The sequence below is a fragment of the Camelina sativa genome, chromosome 7, assembly GCF_000633955.1.
Source record: "Camelina sativa cultivar DH55 chromosome 7, Cs, whole genome shotgun sequence".
NCBI classification, from domain to species: Eukaryota; Viridiplantae; Streptophyta; class Magnoliopsida; order Brassicales; family Brassicaceae; genus Camelina; species Camelina sativa.
The window spans coordinates 20,581,981-20,594,208 of NC_025691.1; the positions used below are offsets into that span (position 1 = coordinate 20,581,981).

Genomic DNA, 12,228 nt, shown 5'->3' on the forward strand with positions numbered 1-12,228 from the left:
ACAAATCCATATTTCTAAGATTTTTCTCACGGCAGAACAAGGGCTACACGTTGACTACGTCGTTCATGATGGGTTCCTCTTCAAAGGGTTGCGCCTTTGTGTTCCTGTTTGTAGTTTACGCCTTCAAATTATTCAAGACTTACACAATGAGGGACAAGTTGGACGGGATCGTACGTTGCATTAAGAGTCAACCTCTTACTTTTGGCGTTCTTTACGACGGGCTGTGGAACGTTTTGTAGAACGTTGTCCTGTATGTCAACAAGGAAAAGGGCAATCATCTAATGCTGGGTTATATCTTCCATTGCCCATTCCAGCACAACCTTGGACTGATATTAGTATGGATTTTGTTTTGGGGCTCCCGCGAACACAAAGAGGTAACGATTCTATATTTGTGGTGGTAGATCGTTTTTCTAAAATGGCTCATTTTCTTCCTTGAAAGAAAACGACTGATGCACTTAGTGTGGCAACTTTGTTCTTTCGGGAAATCTATCGCCTTGAAAGAAAAGTGTATTATCCAACCTGAACTCTAATAAAATTCAAAATTACTACCCAGACTTTGAAGCGTTATCGATAATACTACATTGACACAAACACTGTTAGTCAACTTTTAAATATGAGTGATTCATATGACACATAAGCAATGATGTGGCAAGAGTTTTTGGAATGAAACTCAAAACGACGTCGTTTTGATTTGGGGAAAAAACTTCAATTAGGGTTCTTTTTTTTTTTTGATTTCATGATTCGTTTCTCTCTTTCTCTTTCTCTTTCTCTGCGAAGGAGAAAATGGAGAACGAGGATTGAAGTTAATTGCGAGGGATAAGTGTAGAGGAAACAAGGCGTGAATCGAAGGAGTTGTTAGCATTACCCACAATCGTTTCTACAGAAGCAAAAATGAGGTATTTTTAGTTCGTAAATCACAAACGTTGCTTCGATTTTTGGTATTAAATCTTGTATTTTATCTTGTTTTTGTTTAATAGTTGCATAATGTAGATGTTTGGGGAGACAATAATTTGAAGTTTTATGTTTAAAGAGTCGTATTTGTTTACTGCACACTAAGTGTTTGATTAAATGCTTGAGTGTTTGAAACTTTGTATAATTTTTTTTGTTGACAGCAATCCGGATCATGTGACATTCCTTGTGTATTTTGGAGGGTATTGGGTGAAGAATCATGTAGGAGATGTTGCTTATCTCAATGGTAAAGACATAGCTATAGAATGTAAACCAGAAGAGTTTTTCATCAAGTTGTCGGCGGAGTTGGGGGAGGGATTATATGGCCAAAACATGTGGTATAAGTACCCTTTTGAAGAGCATAATGAAAGAAAGAGATTGAGGTCTGCGGATTTGAGTTTTAAGAGGATGTGTGATGCGGGCAGATGGACTGGAGTGATGAATGTTTTTTTGGTGAACTCAACAGAGCATCCTAATGATATCGAGTCATCTGAGCCATGTGAAGAAGAGATCCGGGTTGAAAGAAATGTGGCTTCTTTTGTTGATGAGGATGAGGATTTCGATTATCATAACACACCTCCTAACTCTGATGGTGAAGAAGAAGAGGAGCATTTGGTTAGATACAAACGAGGTAGTGGTCAGCTAGAGATAGAACAAGTATTTGATAGTCTAGAGGAGTTCAGAGAAGCTTTAGTAGCTTATGCATTAAAAGAGGGTTGTAACATAAAGATAAGTAGATGGGGGAAAGACAAGTCAGCGGCTGTGTGTGGGACTAAAGAGCCTTGTCCATGGTATATCTACTGTTCTTATGAGGAGTGCGTTGGCAAGTGGAAAGTGAAAACTTTTGAAGATCAGCACAGTTGCACAAATGATAACTATTGTAAGATATTGAAAGCACCTGTGATTTGCAAGATGTTTTTGGATGATATCAGAACTGATCCTGATTATGGACCAAAATGGATGCAACAAGAGATTGAGAAGAACTACAATCTGATAGTAAGCATAGACAAATGTAAAAATGCTAAGAAAAAAGCTGTAGAGATCATCGACCGTGAGCACAAGGAGCAATTTTCTAGGCTGAAAGATTACCGCTTAGCACTTCTTCAGTAAGTTCTTCTTCCATTACTGAAATTTTAAATTTAGCAAGTGTTTTCCAATCTGTTAACTAGGTTTTCATTTTGATATTTTGCTAGATCTAACCCTGAGTCAATAGTGGTGCTAGACACAGTGCTTGATGATGATGGATCAGAGATCTTCCATAGATTCTATGTGTGTTTTGCTGCCATTCGAAAGATGCGGTTTATGTGGTGTCGTCTTATCTTTGGAGTGGATGGTTGTTTTATGAAATGCACACTAAAGGGACAATTATTGGCTGCTGTGGGGAGGGATGCTAACAATGGAATGTATCTCATGGCTTGGGCCGTTGTTGATATAGAAAATGAAGACAATTGGGTATGGTTCCTAGAAAAGTTGAAGGTTGATTTCAATCTACAGGAGGGTCAAGGGTTTACTATCATATCTGATAGGCAAAAGGTATATCTCCAACCCGTACTAGGCTTTAGAACATGTAAAATGACATGTATGGTTTAACTAATATATATTTGTTTTGCTTTTACAGGGTTTATTGAATGCAGTGGAAAGAGAGTTACCTTATGTTGAACATAGAATGTGTGCTAGACACATCTATGGGAACCTAAAGAAGATATTTCCCGATCAAGGTGACATGAAAAATCTCTTTTGGCAAGTAGCGGAAAGTTATACCACGAAAGAGTATGAAGCAAATTTGGAATTGGTAAAGAGCTATGATATGCGTGTTTATGAAGCCATGATGGAGAAGAACCCAAAGAATTGCAGCCTTGCTTTTTTCACGCCAACATCCTCCTGCGTAGATGTTCATAACAACATCTCTGAATCTTTCAACAATGCAATAGATCCTGCAAGGTATATGCCAATGGTAGAGATGTTGGAGACGATAAGGAGAAGAACCATGGTGCGTATTGATATGAGGAAGACAAAAGCTGACAAGGATCTAAGCAGAGTACCTCCTAGAATAAAAGAAATGATAGCGTTGGAGCAGAAAAGGCTTAAGTTCTGCAAGGTTATCCCTGGATCAGACGGTAGAAATGAAGTCCGTGAGTCAGGTACATCTTACTCTGTGAACATTAGAATGAATACATGTGCCTGCAGGAGATGGGAAAATGAGTGGAGTTCCATGTAGGCATGCATTACGCATCATCGCAGAAAAGAAGCTAAATCATGAAGATTACATCTCTAGTTGGCTTCTCAATGGAAGGCAACAACAAATTTATAGGGACTCAATTCGGCCAGTAAATGGTATGTGTTTCTGGGATAACTCCGGTTCTGTGATATTGCCACCTCCAAATCTGGTTGAAGAACTTGAAAACAGAAAAGGAAGAAAGCCAAAGCCAAAAAGGAAGAAAGGGAAGAATGAGTCTCCAAAAAAGAAAAAGGCTAGTAGAGAGAGGAGAATCATGCATTGTCGTCGTTGCAGTTTAACTGGACACAATGCAGCTAAATGTCCAAATATGGAAGTGGAGAAGTCTATGCCACCTATGAAAAAGAAGAAGACTAAACCATCGGCAGATGGAGGAGGACCAAGTCAACCAACACAAGACACATTTTGAGGTTTCAATCTTCTTATTCTCATCTTAAATATTCAGATTATGTTGTGTTGTACGGTTAGATTTTTTTGTTTTTCTGACAGGAACTTTGGAGAACTTAGGATCAAGCATGACATTTGTGGGTTTGGAAGCTTGAAGTATCAAGCGGTTTAGGACTATTTCTTTTTCTCTTTTTGATGTCATGGTCTGTTTTTGGGGACATGTAGCAACACAATGTCTTTTAATTTTATGGTATGTTTTGTGACATGTACCACAACCAAATGTCTCGGTCTATTTTGGATTCTATCACAGTTGGATTGGGTTTGAGCAATGTCATATGTCTTGTTCTTTTTCCATTACCTTTCATACAAACAAACAATCTTACAAGCCATATTTTTCTCTAAACATCCAAACTAGTTACTCTCATACAACCACTTTTTAACTCACATATTCAATACATACACATGAAAAACAAAACCATAACCATAACAAAGCCAACAATGTTCTTCAAGCTTCTTAGTTGCATTTTCATCTCTTTGACCTCCTTCTCAACCACACCCAAATGCACACGAGTCTCCATGGCGAGAGTATCAATCTGAGATTCACAAGCATTGACGCCCTTCTACAATGTCATTGCAGCTCCATCAATGTTCTCCACTTTCTCAATCAAGTCCTCGATCTCTTCTACCATAGACGTATCGGTCCATTTAAATGTATGATACCAATTCTAAGACATTTACAGACTTTTAGTTGCAGACACAGCCAAACTATACAACAAAATTTAGAGAATCACACTTACCCCATCCCTTCCAAACGGACACCAATGAAACAATCTTCCAGGATTTTTAGCAGTTGTCGATGTCTTCAAAACAACAGGTTCTCCGCATTGACATCTCTTGGGGAAACCTCTTCTTTGATTATCCATTTGATTTCTTCGAAATTGAGAAGCATAAACGCCTTCGCAGAGAAAGAGAAAGAGAAAGAGAGAAACGAATCGTGAAATCAAAAAAAAAAAAAGAACCCTAATTGAAGTTTTTTCCCAAATCAAAACGACGTCGTTTTGAGTTTCATTCCAAAAACTCTTGCCACATCATTGCTTATGTGTCATATGAATCACTCATATTTAATAGTTGACTAACAATGTTTGTGTCAATGTAGTATTATCGATAACGCTTCAAAGTCTGGGTAGTAATTTTGAATTTTATTAGAGTTCAGGTTGGATAATACACTTTTCTTTTGTTCAGGTAGAAATATACACTTTACAAATAGTACGGGTAGAAATATACCCTTTTCCCGTCGATTTTAGTGTTTACTTATTTTTTCATTAGGCTTTATGTTAGTTTTCTATTTCTTCATGAGAGAAGAATATTCTCTTTGCTTTTAGCTTTCGTTTATGTTAATCTACATCTCTATAAATAGAGATTGTAGACTCCATTGTAGGACAACTTGCTTTTGATTTTGATAAAAGAAAAAAAAAACCAAAAAGAGGTAGTTTTAACTATCCAAAAAGAGCTTGTCTTAGAGCCCTGCAAGGAAGACTTGCACAATCCTTGTTGAGATCAATTCCTGGAAGAGATCCCAACTCTATCTCTTTTCTTCCTCACGTCTTATCATCACCATCGTCATCTCTCTTTTGATACTCTGTTTTTGTCACACCAAAACATAGCAACACTCCACCTTCACTCAGCCTACGTCTTCTCCGTCTAAATACTGCCCGTCTCTCTTGTTATAGCTTCCGCCCCTCATCATTTATATATCTTTTCCTTTGAAAATCATTTTTTATTTTGTATTTTCTCACAGGTGGGGTTTTAATTTTTTTTTCTTTTTTCTATTTATTTACATGAAAGACATAATTTTAAGAAAAAGTTGATTTTGTAAAATCAAAGAAATAGTTGGCAATGCCTTGGATATATTTCAAATGACATGATCTTATAAATAAGTAAAAAGGAAAATAATATTTATGGTGTTGTACACATAACCTCTGTTTGTTTATGGATGTCTTTATATGATGAAAATAGTTAACGTAGTTAACAAGACATTTATATTGTTTGTATGTGTGGTCATGTGTTGGCCTATATTTCAAATAGCTGGCAATTATTTTTCCTTTCTTATAACGCTATTTATCTATGTAAACATCAGTAAATACAGGAAAAAAGTTCATAGGCTTTTTGTCCCTTGGATTATACGGAAGAACATAAAAATACTTTTTCATCAATTAGAAGTGGAAAACAAAAATAATAATTAATTTGATGAAGTGGTCATCATTGAATGGGTAAATTAATATAAATCTTAATCATATGAAATCAAAAGATTAATACATGTTTATATTTAGACAAAAATAAAAACCAAATCGTAGAACTTTTACTTTTTGACAGAGTTTCTTTTTGTTTGGTTGGGTAACTCAAATAAAAAAAGAAGAAAATCACAAAGAAGACGAAAAGAGAGGATCCAATTAAATATCGGATTAGATTTTTACTAAATTAAGACATTGTCTGGTCAAAATCACCAAAAAGCAAAACACAAAAGTTTGATCTCTTCCATCATCATTAACATTAACATTAAGATTGCACTCTCTTCTCCAAATCTTTGTTTTTTTTTTTTTTTTTTTTTNTTTTTTTTTTCTGTGTCTCTTTAGATTCGAATCTTTACTCTTTTCTTCCTCACGAGCTTCTCGTCTCGTATCCTCCTCCTCCTTCTACCTCTTTCTCGTATCCTCCTCCTCCTTTAACCCGAACCGAATCATCTTGAGATTGTTCTTCTTCTCCCCTGCATTTTCATCATCTTCAGGTTAGTGTTTCTCTGATTAATTCTTTAACAATGCGAATTTGATAAAAAAAAAAAAAAAAAATCTCCTGAGATTATCAATGTTACTGTAGGGAGCGAATTAGAGAGGAGATATGGCTGGTTTATCAACATCATCAACGAAGAGGTTTCCTCTTTACGCTAAAGATTACGAGTTGTTTGAAGAGGTAGGCGAAGGTGTTAGTGCTACTGTCTTCAGAGCTCGTTGCATTGCTCTCAACGAGATTGTTGCTGTTAAGATATTAGATCTCGAAAAATGCAGAAACGATTTGGTTCGTTTTCTTCTCCTCAATATCTCTTTTTGAATTTTGTTGTTACCGTGAAGCTTACATTTTTTGCCTTGTTTTTATTCTATGTAGGAAACAATACGCAAGGAAGTTCATATAATGAACTTGATTGATCATCCGAATTTGTTGAAAGCGCATTGTTCGTTTATAGACAGTAGTAGTTTGTGGATTGTGATGCCTTATATGTCTGGTGGTTCTTGTTTTCATTTGATGAAATCTGTTTTTCCGGATGGTCTTGAGCAACCTATCATTGCTACTTTGCTTAGGGAAGTGCTTAAAGCGCTTGTTTATCTTCATCGACAAGGTCACATCCATAGAGATGTTAAGGTTAGATAGAAAAGTCTCTGTCTTTTTTTTTTGGATAGAGATCATTAGTTTGCTAGTTGACATGGTTTTGTTTTTCTAGGCTGGGAACATATTGATTCATTCAAGAGGTGTAGTGAAACTTGGAGACTTTGGAGTTTCAGCATGTATGTTTGATAGTGGGGATAGGATGCGCACAAGGAATACATTTGTTGGAACTCCTTGTTGGTGAGTTCTTACTTACTTCTCTGACTACACCCAAGTTTCTTGTATGTTTTAAAAAATGGAATCTTTTTGGCTTTACAGGATGGCACCTGAGGTTATGCAGCAAGTAAACGGATATGATTTCAAGTATGTATGCGATTTTACTAGTCTCTCTGTATGCATAGAAATCACAAGTAGGTTATTGGTTTTTTTACATTTTGTCTGCTTGGTATAACAGAGCGGACATATGGTCGTTTGGCATAACTGCATTGGAGCTTGCTCATGGTCATGCTCCATTTTCCAAATATCCACCTATGAAGGTGAGTCCTAACTGTGTAAAAAGTTCATGGCCATAATGAGTTTATGAATTGTCCACCTCTACTGATTTTTTTCCATTGTGGTTTTTACTACAATCTTACTCTGCTGATTCTCTCAACTATTTTTCAGGTGCTACTGATGACTTTACAAAATGCTCCTCCTCGTCTTGACTATGAAAGAGATAAGAAGTTCTCAAAGGTAAGTGGAAATTAATGATGTACACAACTTATAAAGGTATTATTCCATTTCTTTCACTTAGAAAAGGAACTAACTGTGTTTCATCATCTCGCAGTCATTTAGAGAGTTAATCGCAGCTTGCTTAGTTAAAGATCCAAAAAAGCGTCCAACCTCAGCTAAACTTCTGAAACACCCTTTCTTCAAACATGCTCGGTCTACAGATTACTTGTCTCGTAAAATTCTTAATGGTCTTTCTCCTCTTGGTGAACGTTTTAAAAAGCTCAAGGTGATGAGTTTAAGAGTTTCCTTATCTGTTGGAATTTAGAATCTTCACTACTTACCTTTTATATATTAGTAGGTGTGATTTAAGTTGTGCAATTTCTCTTATGTTGGCTTTACAGGAGGCAGAGGCTGAGTTATTTAAAGGCTTAAATGGTGACAAAGAACAGTTATCCCAGGTATAACTCAATCCTTGCATTTTTCACCGTACAACGATAACTAACAATCTAACATCTACTCTTACCCCTTTTGGTACTAAGCTATAGTCTGTATGTGGACATGCCTAATTTAGAATCCTATATATTGCTTTCTTACAGCATGAGTATATGCGAGGAATTAGTGCTTGGAATTTTGATCTCGAAGAGTTGAAGACGCAAGCATCACTTGTAAGTAAGGTCATTTGTCTTAAAGTAAACGTAAAAAAACTAGTTTTTATTCGCACTCTCTCAAAGCTTCAGTGCTCTGCTATCAGATTCCAAATGATGAAATGTGCGATTCAGAGATTCAGGAACTGAACGAGAATGGGGATGTCAGGCTTGATGTACCAAAAGGAAACACAGTGGTACAAAGGTCACAGACTATGCCTTTGGAATACTTCTCAGAAAAGGCAAGTTTCATTTCGTCCTATGTAAGGCATATATATATATTTCTGCGTGCCTATTTTGCATTACAGTTAACCTCTCAACCGGTGCATTATAATGTACAGTTAGGAACTGCGGAGAAGCTCGTTTCTGAAGAGCCACATCTACTAGAACCATTAGCGGATACTACAAAGCAAGTGAAAAAAACAGGACTTGAGCCGGTAATTTTCAATTACAATGTCATGTGTTTCTCGAGATTGTGAAACCTTATCGTAATAATAGTTGTCAAATTTGGAAAACAATGTTCTTTATCAGGAGAAACCAAAAAATGGATACACTGTTAGTCCTGTGAACAGAACACCTTGCGCAGCAACGGAAATCCTCCCATTGTTAAAGAGTCTCCTGGTTCAGAATGACATTCAGAGAGTGTGTTGTCTGGCTTCTGGTGGATAAAATGGTTTATTTTGGATTTGTCTTGTGAGAATTCATTTTGTTTTGTTTTCTTGGCAGGAGAAAGTAATCAGATTAATTAGATATTTTGATGGAAGTGCAGGTAATGTCTCTCATCATGAGTTTTATCTGTAGCAAGATTATGTTTCTTCTTTCAAGTAATAGATTAGGTCTTGATAGATATAACCCTCCCGTCATAATTTGTACAGAAACTGGAAATCCAATCTCCAAAACCGAACGAGTGCAGATATATCCATCAAAGGAGAAAGATCTGCAATCTCAGGTTCAGTTTTTGGAGCAAAGGTAAAAAATGTCATGACTCATGACTACTTCTTCTTCATTCTTTATTTGATTAGAATGTTGAGATAATAGTATTGTTTCATGTGTTTTCAGTGTTGAGAAGCTCGTAGATGAAGTTCAGAGAAGAAAAGAAATAAATAGTCAGGTAAAAAAGGGCTACTTATACCAAATGTATTAGAGATCATATATATGAGAGAGTATCTAACTAATATACATGAATACGTTTTTGCAGCTAGAACAACAAATCAGCTCTCTAATAAACAGCAACAGCATTCCTTAAAAGCTTATCGGAGAATAGATGATTCTTTTATGTAATTCAATATATATAATAATGTCAAATTACTCTCTCTTTTTTCTATTCTTTCACATAAATCCATTAGTCATCCTTCTCTAGACTCTAGTGTCATAGGATTAAGTCACAAAACCAAACAATGGGCATGATTGGGATTTTTACCAAATGTCTTTGTATTAGTAATGTAAAAATCTGGTTCCAGATACAACGAACGCGTAGACAAACAAACAAAAAGGGTAACAAATGAAAGACTACACTTTTTTTTTTTTCTGATATAAGAGTGTTTCTTTAGTCATTACTGCAATCTATATATTTCTACATATACGACTATGTGTGAATATGTTTCTTCTGGTTTCAAACCTACTCCTTTACGCATCATCATCATTCATCAGCTGCTGTTTTACTTTGGCTACTTCTGGTAAAATCTGTAACGTCAATTTTCTCCTCTGCCAAGGAAAAAAAAAAACAAAAGAGGGATGATCAGTACTCTCTCATCTGACTTATTCATACGAAATAAAGGTAAAAAAGATGCTTTTTTTTTCACAAACCTATTCAGAAAAGTAATAGAGACCTTGCTCCATAAGCAAAAACATTTATTATTCAGATACTGAACGTTGGAATATATGTGTTAGTAGTAGAGACTTACCCCCTACTACTTTTTTTCTTCTAACGCCTCTGATTCTTGAGAATCTTGAAAAGAAGATGGTCTCCAACCACTTCCCTCGTCTTTTTAATCAGCTGCTCTCTTCCCAGCTTCCGTTTCTTCACAAAAGAAAAAACAAGCAACAGAATCACATTTCAGAAACCAGACTCATGGGTTTGAATTGAATGAAATTGAAATCAACTATGCATACCCTAAAATCATCATAAGTTGTCAAGATCAAGTTCATTCTTGGTTGGTCTAGTGACTTCGAAAGTATAGACATAAGAACAGAGAAGCTAACACACGGTGACCTTGCTCTTCCAATTAGACCTGAAACAAACATCAATTTCACTCTCTCTCTAACCAAAACAACACAAAGAATCTTGAATAAGTTTGTGTAATTATTACCTCTCAGGCGAGGAGACTTGAAACTGACGATATAAGTCGGAACAATGTAAGAATTCATAGTAGAGCTCCAAATCACATACTTCCTCGGATTCTCAAGATTATCAACACCAGAATCAAACTGGTACGAACTTGGACAAGACTGCTTAGAACCAGCCACAATCACCTCCGGTTTACCAAGAATCACACGGCATAATAGAACATGCTTTACTCCTTCTTCATCACCTTCACCAACTAAAGGCCCTGCAGAAAGAACCATCATCAAAAGAGACTTAAGCAACTTCTCAGAAAAAAAAACCAAAACTCAGATCTGAAGAAAAATTGAAAAAAAACAAACTTACGCAACAAGAGAGTATCTATGATGAACAAGATGAATCCCAACACCGTGAGACCCAGCGTCGTTATCAAACTTGTCGATCTCTTTATTACTAAACCCATACGCAACGATACGATCGATCTCTTCTTTAGAACCAGAGTACCATCCGTACTTGACGTTCGCGTCACCTTCGTTCTTCCTAGTCATAACTTCGGTGAAAACTTTGAACACGGCGAACTTGGCCTTCGTTGTGATTCTTCTCTCTGTCGAGTTCTTGCGCACGGAGACGATCGTTGTTTCGTTGGAGAAAGAACCCATTCCTGAGATGAAACAGTTCTTGATGAGATCGTGCTCTAAGGTGTCTTCACGTAGAAGGATCGTTGAATCATTATTATCGCCGCCGGAGAAGTTAGGTGGTGATGATGATGGTCTAGAATCGGAGACGACGGGGTTGAAGATTTCGCCGTCGTTATCTGATTTCGTTACGGATTCTTGATCCTCGATCTCCACTTGTGCCGCCATTAGAAAGAAGAGAGAGAAGAGAGAAGAAGAAGAAGAAGAAGAAGAAGAAGAAGCTTTCTTGGGGAAAAAGAGAAATGATTGTTTCAATGGCGGTTTTAGGAAAATTTACAGATTACAGTTATAGGTAGGAGAGAGAGTGTGTGGCGTTTGTACTTCTATATTCTTCAATTACTATTTTACCCTTTTAGACTATAATTAGAAATTGTGAAATCTTAAGATTTATGTGTGTCGTGTTATTTAGGTAATTACAGATTAGGATTTGAAATCATGTGGTTATAATTAATGGTTTTGTGACCAACCTACGAGTCAATAATTTTTAATGTTCTTTGAATATGGGCAAGGGTAAGTAACTTAACACTTTTGTTTTGTGGGGATAGAATGGGTATTAGAAGTTATAACAACATTACTTAATTGGGGAATGCATGTGACTTGTGAGAGAATACCAAATAGAGTAGAATCTTAAACCAAAAAATGCGTGTAATGTGTTTATGTGTAGATATTTCGATGTCGGTTACATAATAGTGTGTACGAATTCTCTCTTCTATTTTTTTTTCTTTTTTTTTTTTTGTGAATAGAAAAAAATATTGGTATATTAATAAGTTAGCTTGTGAAATTGTATATTCTTCCATTTAGTTTCCTTCCACATCACATAATTCTCAAGTTTTGACAAATATTATTCAGATATACGATAATGATATTATTTTTAAAGGAATAAATATTCAATAAATTATTTTTTGAGATACCCTAACATTTTTCATGTGATTACAGAAAAAAAAAACA

General features: G+C 36.0%; 2 protein-coding genes and 1 pseudogene across 3 annotated transcripts; 2 read left to right on the forward strand and 1 right to left on the reverse strand.

Moving 5' to 3' along the window:
• Nucleotides 789-2,293, forward strand: LOC104704807. Its single transcript, XM_019227111.1, has 4 exons — nucleotides 789-896; nucleotides 1,113-2,054; nucleotides 2,142-2,217; nucleotides 2,276-2,293. The coding sequence occupies exons 1-4, from the start codon at nucleotides 892-894 to the stop codon at nucleotides 2,291-2,293; spliced, it is 1,041 nt and encodes a 346-aa protein (XP_019082656.1). The 5' UTR covers nucleotides 789-891.
• On the forward strand, nucleotides 6,060-9,663 carry LOC104701681 (serine/threonine-protein kinase fray2-like). Of its 2 annotated transcripts, XM_010417419.2 has the most exons (17): nucleotides 6,061-6,356; nucleotides 6,446-6,643; nucleotides 6,731-6,985; nucleotides 7,065-7,189; nucleotides 7,268-7,312; nucleotides 7,404-7,485; nucleotides 7,613-7,681; nucleotides 7,776-7,946; nucleotides 8,062-8,118; nucleotides 8,257-8,325; nucleotides 8,412-8,546; nucleotides 8,646-8,741; nucleotides 8,836-8,946; nucleotides 9,031-9,073; nucleotides 9,180-9,273; nucleotides 9,364-9,415; nucleotides 9,503-9,663. In XM_010417419.2, exons 2-17 carry the CDS (start codon nucleotides 6,467-6,469, stop codon nucleotides 9,548-9,550), a joined length of 1,629 nt encoding a protein of 542 aa, XP_010415721.1. In that variant the 5' UTR covers nucleotides 6,061-6,356; nucleotides 6,446-6,466; the 3' UTR covers nucleotides 9,551-9,663. The 2 variants fall into 2 exon arrangements, with proteins under 2 accessions (XP_010415722.1, XP_010415721.1); XM_010417420.2 differs by lacking the exon at nucleotides 8,836-8,946 and having other exon boundaries at nucleotides 6,060-6,356.
• Nucleotides 9,716-11,556, reverse strand: LOC104701683 (annotated as a pseudogene).